At 45.5% G+C, this 14,226-nt stretch overlaps 1 protein-coding gene across 10 annotated transcripts in view; it reads left to right on the plus strand.

The window, feature by feature from the left end:
• The window catches only part of MYO9A (myosin IXA), a 172,894-nt gene that overhangs the window by 151,786 nt on the left and 6,882 nt on the right, over positions 1–14,226 (plus strand). For 4 of the 10 annotated variants that reach the window (XM_085588568.1, XM_085588565.1, XM_085588572.1 and 1 more), the window contains 12 exons: positions 1,103–1,184; positions 1,682–1,894; positions 6,443–6,555; positions 6,955–7,112; positions 7,499–7,725; positions 7,996–8,112; positions 8,566–8,754; positions 9,650–9,697; positions 10,347–10,458; positions 11,335–11,396; positions 13,210–13,402; positions 13,892–14,020. In XM_085588568.1, the coding sequence (XP_085444694.1) occupies positions 1,103–1,184; positions 1,682–1,894; positions 6,443–6,555; positions 6,955–7,112; positions 7,499–7,725; positions 7,996–8,112; positions 8,566–8,754; positions 9,650–9,697; positions 10,347–10,458; positions 11,335–11,396; positions 13,210–13,402; positions 13,892–14,020 (1,643 nt within the window). The remainder of the gene's footprint in view (positions 1–1,102; positions 1,185–1,681; positions 1,895–6,442; positions 6,556–6,954; positions 7,113–7,498; positions 7,726–7,995; positions 8,113–8,565; positions 8,755–9,649; positions 9,698–10,346; positions 10,459–11,334; positions 11,397–13,209; positions 13,403–13,891; positions 14,021–14,226) is intronic. The other 6 variants (XM_085588569.1, XM_085588566.1, XM_085588571.1 and 3 more) reach the window with 4 other exon arrangements.

Raw genomic sequence — 14,226 nt, forward strand, 5'->3', positions numbered from 1 at the left:
AACCTCATAGTAAACAAAGGGTTCTTGATCTAGCAATGAGGAGGTCAGAGGGAAAGGAAAAAAAAAGACCTGGAATATGATTTCTCAGTCTCTTACAACATTATATAATCCAGGGAGATAATTATGGACATAAGCAGGTGAAGAGAGTCAATAAACAGGCTCAATACTATTATTATTTACCCTACATGAACGGGGATAGGAGTTTATTTCTCAAGGTGAAACATGATTAATAAGTTCTTAGGATTATTGGGTAGTTGGAATAGAAATGACTTGATGAGGCAGAAAATTACAGGATTTTCCTTGCTTACCATATAACTAATCCAGCAAAGCCATGGGGACACTGACTATTGCAGATGAAAAACACCAGCTCTCCAGAGAGAGTTTGGGAGTGAATGCTCTTTGGAGTCTGTATCATTCACATATGTAATTAATTACTCCTGTAATAGACTTAGCAGTTCCTCAGCTCCATCATGTTGCTTATCCTTGGGCTGCTCCAGGGTTTGGAGATGGCAGCAAGATCTTTGGACAATGTTTGCTCCCACTCTGTTGTGTTGCTTAAAGGTGCCTTGCCTAATTTTGGGGTGGTTTTGGCCATGTAACTTAAAAAGGATATAAATCACCCCCCTCCTAAATCCTGCTGCACCCTTTCCAAGGCAAAAGCTCCCAGTGAATGACTTGGTAACTCAAGGTACCTCCAAGTGTAGTAGTCTTGTGGTCTCTGTGCCATTGTGATGGGAGAAGATTTCTGTTGAAAATTTCTTTTCCTGGTTCATGCACAATATGAACAAGCAACAGGAAGAAAAAGACATTAAGAATTGCTGTATTTTAATTTTTGCTCTGCAACAGAACAGTCACATTTGAGAACCCCAAAGAACAAAGATACAATCCATAACCACCTTGCTGTATAAAGTTGACAGGCAGAAGGTTTTCTCCTATTGTCTTGTGGTATTAAGTCCAGTCCTGAAGAATTCCAAGCAATTCTGAAACCCATGACCTGAGACTTAAAATTTAGTCTTGACTGCTTGGACTCCCAGGATCTGGGCTAGTGTGGTGGGAAGGCTTTTGGGAGAGGATGAAAGATCTCTGTTCTGTTGTGTTTCAGCAGAGAGGCAAATCATCAGTGCCTTTCCAAGGGGGAAATAGCACGGAAGCCATTTAAGATGCCGGGGTCTGGCAGAGGCGAGGTGAGTCATGACTTGTTTGTTTTCTCTGTCCATTGAAAAGGGGGAAGAATAACTTAGTTGGCCAGTTTTCCCTCAAAAGCTTCAAAGAAGTGAACTCTGAAGCACGAGAGCTGCTAGACATGGGATGGGGGGTATGACAGCACAGTAACCTCCACACCTTCTCTTAAAATAAAAAGCCCTGTAGGAATAATTTGTAGCAACTCTGGATAAAAGGATGCCGTGATCCTAATGGCAAACACTGTCCAACGCCGTCTTGTCTTGGTTTGGTTTAACGTCTCTGTTTGAGTGACACCCATTATTGTCCATTTTCACTGTCCTGTCTTAGTTTTTGTTCTTCCTGGTCCTTTGCTGTTTTCACTAGACATAGTACTGCATCCCCTCCATGGGGTGCAGTGGCACTCAGAGATGTCTTAAGGCTACACGAGTAGAATCTCCTTTTTACTTTAAAACCCTTCTTTTCGTTTTGTTTTGTTTTGTTTTATCCTTTGGTCAAGCAGGTGCCCAGACCGAGCCATAAAAAGAAAGCCCGCATGGCGCGGACGCGCTCCGATTTCTTGACTAGAGGTACTTTTGCTGATGGGGAGGGGGATACGGAGGAAGAGGATTACGATGGCAGTTTTGAGTTCCTTCTCTCCTCTGAGCACCCTCCTCACGCAGAGGTGGTGCCCGCAGCCCGCCTGGGGCAGGCCTGTTACAGTGACTCCGAAATGGTAATTGTGTCCAGTGTGGTGGGGAAGTGAAAGCGGAGCTGCGGGAGCCTTTCTTTGCTAACCTTAGCTGCACTGATCCCTCCACTGCTTCTTTTCCCACTCCCAAGGATGCTGTAGATGGGTACATTTGGCAAACACAGCAGAAACAGAGGCAAAATCATGGAATCACAGAATCACAGAATAGTTTGGATTGATAGAGACTAAATCTCAATTCCAACCCCCTGCCATGGGCAGGGACACCTTCCACTAGACCAGGGTGCTCAGTGCTCCATCCAAGCTCCATTTCTTGCTCCTTGGTTGGTTAGCTATCTACCACACTTCCTATAGTTTTCCTGGAGCATTACAACTTGTATTGCACAATTACCTCTTTTGGGGGCTTTAACCTCATCCTGCCCTTGGAACCTTTTTATCTAAAAATGGCCTATATACAGCTGTAAAAAAAGAAAGTAAATATTGTTCAAAAAGCAACAACCAAATTATGTAAATCCTGAGGCTTCTTTTACTTTTGATTTTTTTATGCTTAGCCACAATTCCAATGATTACTTGGTCAATTATCAGAGTGATGCTGGTAGACAGCAGGTCAGAAAAAGCAAAACCATGGAAATTGGGCAATGAAAACATAGTGAGAGTGAAATAGTGGGTTTGAAACAAAGACAACCAACCAAAGTGTTTTTTCCAAGCACAGTGACAAGTATCCCTTAGCAGGTCCAACATGAGCCAGCGCAGTGCAGCTTTTGCATCTCAGGCTTAATCTCCCACCCACATAAGCTGCTTTTGGAAAATCACAAACCAAGAGGTTTCAGGAGTGGAAGAGGCCAACAGATTCCAACCCGCTCGTATTTTTTCCTGAGTTGGTGGAGATGTCCCCATAGGAGTGTGCATAAACACCAGGAATCATGTCCTGCTGTGAGACTTTGGGTGGAGTGCTGGGTAGGGCTGCCATGTTCCTCTCCTCCAGCTGCAGTACAGGATGTGGAGCTGAATATAAAACCAAAGAAGAGCATGAAACCCAAAGCCAGAGATTTATTTTGTGCCACAGTGTATTGATGTGTGTCTGACAAACATCCCTTGCTATCCTAAAAGCTGCTTTTCCAAGAAAGGCAGGTGGCCAAGGTGGGCTTTTCATGACTTTTCTTTTAGTAGCTCTTATTGTAAAGGATCATTTTTCCCAGGATAATTTCCTCACTGGAAGAGGGCAGAGTTTACAAATTCCACACATTTTTTAAACCTGCTCTTGATAAATTTGCTGGGGGTTTGAGGCAGGAATACTCAAAACCTGATTGAAAGATCCATCTCTATGGGCTGAGATAACCTGGCTGCACCGTTATGCAATCCCTGCTTGTGGATTGGGAAAGGGAGAATTTTATGCAAGAAAATGTACTTTTTTACATAGAATCATAGGAACATTTAGGTTGGAAGAGATCTCTGAGATTGTTGAGTCCAACCACAAACCCAGCACCACCCTGTTCACCACCAAACCATGCCCCCCCATGCCATACCTGGAGTGCCTTGCTGTGCTCCTGGAGGCTGCCCACGTACCAAGGGAATTGTAGCTGTAGGAATCATTCTCTCTGGGGTGTGAAAAGTGCTGTGCTGGTGCTTGACAAGCTCCATCTTTGGGAGCATCCTGGGTCACTGTACTCCTTGGAAGTGCTCCTTGGGACTCTGCTCACCTGGTTTAACAGCTCTCACCGCATGCGAGTAGCAGTAGGTGCCACCTCTCTCCTGTCTCTGCTGTGTCCCTCCTCTCCTCTGCTCTCCAGCACTGGTTCTAACTGGTGGTCAGGACTTTCACCCCTGGTGTGGTAAGTTCTGCTTTCTAGGCCAACACTATCCCTGGCGCTGTGTGCTCTATGCTACCCTCCATGTGTGTCCTGACAATGTGTCCAGTGTTTCCATCTGTATTTTGTATTGCAGGTTTGGGACCAGCCCTTTGGCTTGGGGCTTTTTTGGGTCAGGATCATCACAAGTAGCAAAATTTAGGGACTGTTTATTCATATTTAACAGAGCCCAGTTGAGTGTTACAGATAACAGAGCAGCCCGTGATAAAGCTGGATGGTGCCTCATGGGGTGTTTTGGGTACAGACACAACGGTACAGAGGTTGATGTCTGTGCAGACACATTGTTTGTGTCTTGTGACAGTCACATGAAGGCGAGCCTGGCAGCCACCATGTGCAGGCTGGTTCCTGTGCCAGTGAATAGCTCCTTCAGACAGCTCCTGCCTCCAGCTACAACTTCCCAAAACAGCCTCTTCCCATGTCCTGCTCAGCAGCCGAGGCTGCTGGCCGGATGAACGAGAGATCGCGTGCAGCCCCATGGAGCCGAGCATATGATGGGTCACCAGCTGCACTGCCTGTTTTGCCCATTTGTTTCTTGGCCATCAAGTCACTGATTGTGTACCCCAGCTGGTGAGTAGAGGCCCACTGGAATCCAATGCTCCTGACCCACGTTCTGGGTATCCCAGAGCATCAAACACCCAGAGCATCTGCAGCTGGAGCTGAAGCCCATGGGGCACCGTGTGCATGAGGTGGCTGCAGGGACAGTTGACTCCAAGGTTCTTTAAGGATTAAGGGCTTCCTGGCAAGACCAAGATTCAAGATTTTTGGCTGGTGAATAGCCAAGGATTAATCTACCTTGCAGTGAGGCACAAGTGGGAGAAACAGCTCCTGGCTGTTCTGCCAGTACATGTTAGCACCACTTTTGCTTGGCACCTAAGCTCTTCAGCTTTCCTGCAGCAGCTGCATAATTGGAAAGCCTTGGCTTGAGGAATCACATCAGAAATACCCTCTGGAAGCATCCTTAGAGAATGGGACCCGGATAATGAACCGGTCATTTTGCTCCACCCTCCACACTAAAGCCATGAATTGACAAACATGAGTCCAAGTATCTGCCACCAGCTGATCCCAAGTACAGCTGAAGAGCCGGCAATGAAAGAAGATCTGTTGTCCTAATTCCTTTCAGAGGGAGCTTCAGGAAGTTTTTCCATGCAGCACACAGCACTGCTGCTTGCTGGGATGAGTCCTTTGGCCATAGTTACCTTATGGGTGGGTGAAACACATGTTACGCTGTCAGAGGAAAAATACTTGATCCCTTCCTCAACCAGGAGACAACTTCAGACCCCCGGTTATTGCCATTGCCCTCATGATGCTTTGTGGTGTTCCTTAGGGGGGGATTTTCTGGTGCAGATGCTCATCCTGACATCTGAGAATGTTTCCCATCCTTTCCATTGAGAGTTTCCTGGCAGATAACCTCAAACAGAAGGATTTTGTGCCAAAACCTGCCCTTTAGTCTTTATTTACTAAAGCTGGAAACTCAAAAGGTTGAAATTACTCAAGAACAAAACCATACTGTGGGGGCAAATATTTAACAGATGATTTTTAAAACAAGTAGTAGGTTTGGGCTGGATGGAGATCACTTTTATAGGTTTTGAATTGCTTTTATCCTAGTACCCATCCACAATTGCTATGTGATCATCACCTAAATGTAAGAACGACAGGAACAAAATCTCTTTCATGGTTTAGGCAGTTCCTGACTTTCCCAGTGGTAATTTTGCCTTGCATGCTGCCATCTCCTGGCTGGAAGAGATGTTAGTCTGGGTGAGGGGGAATAGAACATGGAAAAACAGGAAATACAGCAAATGTGACCCTCCCTACAGCCTACTTTTTATAAAATTTTATTTAAATATTTTTAACAGAAGTAAAATAATTGCTTTAAAACATAGAGCATTCAGTTGAGAGGTGATAGGAAAGCTACAGGAGATAATTGATCATCGTCTCCCAAATCCTTTCATACAACCTGATTCTCCACTTTTCTTATGCTGAAAGTTTCTCCTTCAGGAGTCCAGTTCCCAAATCACAACTGCAATTGGAAAATATAACAAAAATTGATATGTTTTTTAAATATGGCAAGTCTATTCCTGGGCTACTTCATGGGATCCTGTTAGGTTGAGTTACTGTGATTTCATCCCACCCTTAATAATTATCTGAGGGCATTTTAAATGGTGGCAAAGGTGGAGATATTTTCTACTAAAGCTGCAAAATTTCTTCGTTAAAGGATTCCTTTTGGTGTGTCCTTGGCACAAAGACTTTGGTCTCTTTTTGTATAAAGTGCTCAGTAAGAGTTGGAGGAGGAACTTCTGCTGGGACAGATCCAGGTGGTTGAAGGTTCCCCTGGGGAATCACGTCATTGTGGCTAATGGGACACTCTGAATGGAGACCTGGAATGTCTGGATGAAGGTGGTGGAAGAGCTGTGCAGGCTGATCAATAAGGACCCGTGGCTTGGTGCAAACTAATTTTCATCACTGATTGCTCAAGGAGGAAGAAGGTTGGACCTGGTTGGAGAGCTGGAGCAAGGGAAATGCCTCTCTTTATTAGGAGTAATTTAAATATTTTTCTAGACTCACCAAGACTGTAGGTTTTCACCTGTAGGCAAATAGAAATAAAGATGTAGGAGATGAAATAGCTGATATTTGTTAGGGGAAAAAACACCCATCTGATATCCCAAGAGCTGTCTTATTTTTAAATGCTTCATGCTTGGAATCGTTACAGACCGTGCAGCGATTCACCTCTGGGGAAGGCCAGGCCAAACTGCACAAAACCATGTCCCAAGGGGAGATTGGGAAGCTGGCAGCCACACAGAAGAGTCTGACTCCAGATGGGAGGTAGGAATCATGGCTGGAGATGGCAGACAAGGCCTTCCTGTGTCCCTCTTGCTCTCCAACACCTTGTTGAGCCACCCAGGCTCCTTTGGAGCCCCACCTGCAGCATGAATTACCCATCCCACCTTTTCTACGTGACCATGGGCAGCCCAATCAGTGTGTGTGTGTGTGTGTGGCTCACACCACAATTAAGTTTTGGTGACATGGGCCAAACATCCTGTCCCAAACCACCCAATCCCATGCATGAAACTGAAGTTTCCATCCTTTGCTGAGGATGAGTAGCCACGTTTGCCTGGTAGAACTTGAGTGGATTTATCTCCTCAGGAATGTCCAGAAGATTGAGAGTTTTGGGTAGGAAGACCTTTCCTAGTTAAAGCAGTTCTTTCCATGACTTACTTCCAGGCCTCAACGAGCCAAGATGAGGTTTTGGGTGAAGGGAAAGCAGGGGGAGAAGAAGACCCACCGGGAGAAGCTTGCTACCCAGTCCGAGCTGCTGGAGCTGTATGCAGAGCAGGAAGCCCCTGGCAGGGAGGCCATTCCTGGATTGCAGCTTGGTGAAGGTACGTGGTGGGGGGACATGGGACTAGTTGTAAGGAGAAAGAAACTGAATTGGAAATTGGGATATTTCCATGCTGGTCTATGTTTCTTAATTCATGAATGGTGTCAAGCCAGAGCAATGGCAAGTAGGTTAGAGGGTGGGATCTGTAATGGATCTCAAGGAATTCCACGTCGCTAATCCTTCCAGCCACCATCTGGACATGGACAGATGTTTCCTCTCTTGAGGAAGGAAATAACCAAAGCAGAAACAACGTTTAATTTTCCTGTGAGTTCTACACTGTGCTTTTCTCCTCCACAGGTTTCTTCCAATGCCCATATCCCTGTTTTAGTGTCACAATTATTTTTCATCTGCTCCTCAATCTCTTTCCATCTTTTCATTTATCACCAGCAGACCTGGGTCCTCATCACCTGACGCCCCCACGGAGTCCTGAGCTGTCGGGCATCTACCGGCGGGAATTCAAGGAGAACAAGGAGCCCTCTCCCAAGGTGAAGCGCAAGCGCAGCGTCAAGATCAGCAACGTGGCTCTGGAGCCCGTGCAGTGGCAGAACGACTCCCTGCAGATCATAACCAGCACCAGCGACCTCAAGAGCATGGATGAGTTCCTCCTGAAAAAGGTGACTCCTGCCTTACTGCTGCATAAATCAGCACAGAGATCCAGGAGCAGACAAAGGCAATAAAGTAAAATGATCCTGTGGGTAGCTGTAGTAATGCTAATAATTTCATCTAAGGGTGCCAGGGCAGGGCTAGAGAAGTTTCTGGTTCTCATGCAGGGGAAATCACCTGCTGATCATGGTGGAGCAGCTGCTTCTTAGTGCTGCTTCATCTCACACCAGCTCTGCTGCAGCAAAAGAGTCATGGGTGTAAAAACCTCCTTGTTTTCTCAGATGAATGAACTGGACAATGAGGACAGCAAGAAGGACACGCTGGTGGATGTTGTGTTCAAGAAAGCACTGAAGGAATTCCGACAAAACATCTTCAGTTTTTACTCCTCAGCATTGGCAGTAAGTGACCAGATGATGAGTAGGACTTCCATCTCCTGGAGAAAGGGGATATTCTAGATGCTCCTGGTGGTACAGGTGTTGCTATGCCCTGGTTTGCTCATCCCAAAGGATGATGATCTAAATTTGGACTAACTCTTCCTCATGAGCCATCTCTTGGGATACATTGGGTGTAGGTTCCTGATCCTCATTACAGCTTTGCTCCCAGCCAAAGGAGAGATGACAGAAAATCAATAAACTCCAATTTATCACCCAAAGTGCCTGGAAACCTTTGTGTTACTTTTTCTGGTGGTGGAGATGTCTGATCCTTTCTTCCTTCTCTTTATCATACTTGGAGTTTCTCCAAGCAGCTGAAAGCTGGTGAGACTGAAATAATTGTCTGGAGAAGAAAAAGTGTCTAGAAAAATCTGGGCTGCATAAAAATCACTTTTCTTTTTGCTTCTGTTTCCTTAAAAGATGGACGATGGGAAGAGCATCCGCTACAAGGACCTCTACGCCTTATTCGAGCAGATTCTGGAGAAGACCATGAGGCTTGAGCAGAGGGACTGGAGTGAGTCTCCAGTTAAAGTCTGGGTCAATACCTTCAAAGTCTTCCTGGATGAATATATGATAGAGTACAAACCCCTGGACTACACCGCAGGGAAGGTACTCAGCACTTTTCTTAAACTACTTGAGGGTTTGGGAACAATATTTCCATGGGGTTGTGCCTCTGTAGACACCTGGGACCTTCTGTTGTCTTCTCTGCTTTAAGCTGAGCTGGACAAGGCAAGGTGTGACTCACTGGTTGTGTGTCACTGGGCTCAGCCAGCCCCAGATCACACTGGGCTGCCAAGGACTAGGTGTTATCTCCAGGGCAAAGCTGCAACCAAACGTGCATGGCTGGAAAGGCAGCTCCTGGTGCTTCTTTAGTTCTGGGAGATTTGTTCAAACGTTGAGGGATGCTGAAAGACCCTCTTAGGTCTCCTGACCACTTCCCAAGTGAGCAGACACATCACCATGGGTTGGGTTGCAGGAGAAGGAGACATGGCCAGTGGCTCAGGTCTAGGTACCATTCTTAGAGCAGAAAGAGCCTGGCCTGTGTCACAGACCTGATCTCACTTCCTGCTCGATATTGTCTGCAAGGCCGACCACAGGATCTGAGGCTGGGCTTGGGAGATGGTGTCTATTGTAGAAATGGTGTCTATTGTACAAATATCCCATCTCCTGCCTCTTCTGCTCCAAGTCCTCTCCAGCCTCCTCTCCAGGCAGGTTTTCTTCAGAGCAGGCCGAGCATCATGTTTTCCTTGGGTCACTGCTGGTGGGGTCAGAGCTGGAGCAGCAGAGCTACTCCCAGCTCCAAGATGAAAATAGGAAAAGTTGTCCAGGGAAATTCCAAAACTGGAGTGATCCATACGACAGTTTTCTGGATGACTCTTCTGAGGCTGCATGTGCACTGGAGGATGGGGCTGGAAGGCACTGGACAGTGTCATCTATGAGCCCTCTGTACTCCTTACCTGGCAAAATTGCCCAAAAATTGAGTTAAATCTCTTTCCCTCACCAGATGCCAAAAACGGAACGAAAGAAGAGAAGGAAAAAGGAAGCGGATGTGGTGAGTTAAGCCTGCACATTAAAAAATCAATGTCCTTGGGGACAGAATGCCAAGAGATCAGCTTGTGACACATCCTGGGCTGAGATCTGAACACCAGATCTGAAAGGACATGTTAGAAAGACATTCGAGGTGGATTTGCTTTGCTTGATCAAGAATCACTTGGGTTGGCTCTCAAAACACATCCCTCATCAACCAAGACATAAATGTAATGCTGAGGATTGTTAGAAAAGGGCTGAGAGGAAAACAAAGTCTTGCTCCAACTTTCTGCATAAGTTTACAGTATGTCTTTTACATCTCCGGGATCAGATATGGAGGACATTGCATCTCCTGTTTTCCTAAGGGACATGATGGTACTAGTAAGGGTGCAGGTGCAGAGCCAAAAGAAAGGGCCACAGATGGATAGAAAACCTTCTTAACATAAAGAAGTTGACCTGCCAAGCTCAGTCAAAGAGTTTCCAACCTGCTTCCATGATGGTTCAGTTCCCCTACAAGATGGATGTTGGTTTGGGTTCTCTGGGCTGAAAAAGAAATAAAAATACCAAATAAAAGCAGGATCTAAAGTTGAAGAGCTGTCTGTGTTCATCTCTCCATTTTGCAGCAGTCTGAGCACTAGCTCCCTTTTCTCACCACCCAACCTTTTATCCTCCAGGTGGAAGAGCACAATGGTCACATTTTCAAGGCAACCCAATACAGCATCCCCACATACTGTGAATATTGTTCCTCCTTGATCTGGATCATGGACAGGGCTTCTGTTTGTAAATGTAAGTACCCTTTCTTTGATCCTTTTCTTGTGCTTCTATGACAGGGATGAGTTTGGGGATTTTGAAATGTGTTTACTGCTGTTTCCTGCAACCCCATGCTCAAATAATTTTGATTTTTGTAACACCTGAAGAACTTTACACACAGGTCTTAAGTTTTCTGAAGTCAACCTGTAAGTCCACCTCAGCAGTCGTTCCTGGCAGTTAATCAACTTTGTGTTACATGTCTTATTCCCATCAGGTTATGAGGCCATCTCATAAGGTCAGACACATTTAATTGTCATGGTAGGAAGGACAGTAAAGTCAGATGTGGAAATGTGTCCTAGGATGCCTGTGGGGGTCCTGACCTTGGCAAACTCACTGGCTTCGCCTGTTTGACCTCCAGGCCTGTGACTTTTTGGGGAGATAGGAAAATGGAGGAAGGATGATGGAAAAGCCTGGTACATCTCTTTTTGGATAAACCCAAGAGATGGATCAACCTTTTCCATCATCCCTCCTCCATTTCTGTGATTAGGTTGGTAGCATCAGCCCTGGAGCATTTCAGGCCCAGTGCAGGAAGACTGCAAAGGAGGTTCCAATTTCCAGTCTCTGAGGGTATCTGTGTCTGATAGCTCTCTTGGGTTATACTCTGAGTTAATCTGTCAGGAGGATGGAGGAAGGGTTTAATGTTTCATGGATGTAAATATGGCACCATTCATTTTAAAGGCTTCATTATTTTTGTGTGAGTGCATCTAATACAGACTTGGCCCCTGGAAACTGCAAATGCAACATGCTTTTGACTTGGTGGTTCTGAGAAGTGCTGCTCAATTCAATATGAATTCCTGTTTCTCCAGCAGTGTGAGTTTTGGGATAATTAAGCACTCCTTTTCTTCATTGCAGTATGTAAATATGCTTGTCACAAGAAGTGCTGTCTTAAAACTACAACCAAGTGCTCCAAAAAGGTAAATGTCTCTCATTGCTTTACTTTCATTAGATACCTTGAGACAATGATCCCAAGTAGAAAAATTGTTGGAGGTGCAAAGCCTGATAGAATGCTGGAAGTAATTCCCCTTTCAGCAGGAGCTTAGACCAGAGGTCTCCAGAGGTCTCTCCAGCCAGAGTTTTGTAGATATTTTGGGAATTATGCGGTGGTGATGAGTCACTGTAGATCTGCCCAGTCATGCAGCAGATGTTGCAGTGTCTTTCCCTGCCTTTTAACCACACAGAATAATAGGAATTTCCTCAGCTTTGTAGCTTTTAAGGATTTGGAAATGTGGGGTTATTATAACTTGAAAATACAGGCTTTTTCTCTACAGTCCTTGCTTGCCACAGCTGAGCAAGGAAGGGCAGGTGGAGGATGTTCCCTGCCCTCTTTAGAGGGAAATTGAATATTGTTTACTGGATTTCAGGGTATGGGGAACAAGGAATGAGTGCAGCAGGTCATCCCAGCTAACAATGAATCATCAAGATTTGGTGGGATGTTTTAAATAGCTTATTTTGTGACCAAAAGAAGGAAACAGAGTCATGATAATGAGTGGAAAGTTTTATCAGCTCCCTGGCAAGTTTCTCAGGGGAGAACAACCTCCATAATAGACAGCTCGCAGAAAGTTGCATGAGTCCATTTTTCCCAAGGAAAAATCTGAATATATACATTGAAGATGTGTGTGTATGTGAATACATTTGTATTTTGAATATATATATATATAGAACTTCTGCTGCAGTCTTTCCTTTCTGGCACTGTTTTTGCAAGAGCTGGGAATGCCTACTGTAAGAGTTTGTGCTCTAAAATCTGGGAAGTTCATTGAGATCTCTGATTGATTTTTTCAGACATTCTTGGAGCTGCCTTCTTTGTTGTGATTTCTCTGCACAAGGAGGTTTTTGTGCTGCATCCAAGGAAGCAAGTTCACTGTGTCTTCATGGGTAGCTTTGCACTGGGCAGTTAGAAGTTCTCTAGGAAGGCTCCAGTACCTTTGTGCTTGGTGAATTTGTGTTTTTAGAGTTGTTGTCAGTGACAGGGAGCTACAAACCATCAGTCATGAGAAAGAAACAACACAGGGACCTTCCACACATCTGCTCCTAAGGTTTGCAGGATCAATGAAAGGATGACATTGAGAGGGAGAAAGAAAAATGCAGGAGTGACTGTGGGGGGAGCCACTGCTTTGCTGAAGGCAGAGCTGCATCGCACCTTTCTTTGGCTAGGGCTGAGAATTTGTGTCAATATTTTATTGGATCTTTTGACTTTTCAAATCCTAAATCTCCTGTACAGGAGAACTTTCTTCACATTTGAATTTACCAGATATCAACTCTCCAGTGAGCATTTGCAACTGGCAAAAGGGCCCTTCCTGACAGGTGTAGATAGGTCTTTTCGTGTTCTTTTTTTGGCGTCTTGTTTGTTCACTGGTATTTTGTAACTGTCAGTGCTTCGAGTTGATTTAAACACCCAAGATTCAGATTTGCCTATTCTGCTTTGTGCATCTTTGGGAGGTGAAATCATCCGTGGAGATGGTACCAGAGGGGCAGGACGTGGAGGAGGACCATGCACAGCTGCGTTGGCTCTGCCAGGCTGGGAATGTAACTACAGTGGGGCTGGTTAAAGAAAGAAAATTCGAACTTTTTGCCTTTGGGTTAGCATCACAAGACCCGTGTCCCATCCCGTCCTCCACCAGACTCACACATCTCCTGTACCTGCTGAAGGACTCTGAATAGTCAGATCCAAAGCTGCAGCAGCCTTGATTGCAGCAGGATTTCAGTCCCCTTTTGCCCTTTCCTGTGCAGCACGACCCGGAGCTCTCACCGCGGCAGTTCGGCGTGGAGCTGTCCCGGCTGACCAGCGAGGAGCGGGCGGTGCCGCTGCTGGTGGAGAAGCTCATCAACTACATCGAGATGCACGGCCTCTACACCGAGGGCATCTACAGGAAATCAGGATCCACCAACAAGATCAAGGAGCTGCGGCAAGGCCTCGATACAGGTAAGAGGAGAGCGGAAAGGATCCTACACGGGGAGGAAAATCTCCGCAGCAGCAAAGTTGGATGGGAGGAAGGTGGAATGTTTCAGCATTCCTGACTCCAGGCTGTGCAAGAAATGATTTCACATTAGCAGCCATAACTCAGGTCACCAACTCATGGGTTTTTTGGGAGCAATCCGCGAAAAAAGTCATTCTAATTGAGGGAAAGTGCTGCCTTACTTACACCCTAGCAATCCATGAGAAAAGAAATCTTAGTCGCACCTGAAGTTATTTGCCCTGGAAAGTGTATTTCTCTCTAATTTTGCCAGGTGGAGCTGAAATCAGGTGCTGTTGCTATTAAAGGCATGTAAACATATTGTATCTTAGAATACTTTACAATTGAACAGTTTGGGTTGGAAGGACTTTTAAAGGCCACCTTGTCCAGCCTTGGGCTTCGTAGTGATCATTGTCTCTTGTTCTTTTCCTTCTTGCTTCATCTGGTGCCAAACCCAGACATCGATAATGTGAATTTAGACGACTATAACATCCACGTCATTGCCAGCGTGTTCAAGCAGTGGCTCCGAGATCTGCCCAACCCTCTCATGACCTTTGAGCTCTACGAGGAGTTCCTGCGGGTGATGGGTGAGGAGCTCCCCTCCCTATCCCATTCCCTTGGTAGAGGGAAATGGTGGCCACTTTGAGTACCAAACTTTTCATTTACTCTTTGAGGCCAAACCGGCTGATTTTGCCAAATTGCATTTACCTGGTTTAAAAGTCTGATTTTTTGGTTATAAAGGGTTTTTTATGCAAAACCTCAGGCAATTTGGTCTCAGTTTAGTGGCTTTTGC

This window comes from Lonchura striata, chromosome 10, assembly GCF_050655825.1.
Source record: "Lonchura striata isolate lonStrDom1 chromosome 10, ASM5065582v1, whole genome shotgun sequence".
NCBI lineage: Eukaryota > Metazoa > Chordata > Aves > Passeriformes > Estrildidae > Lonchura > Lonchura striata.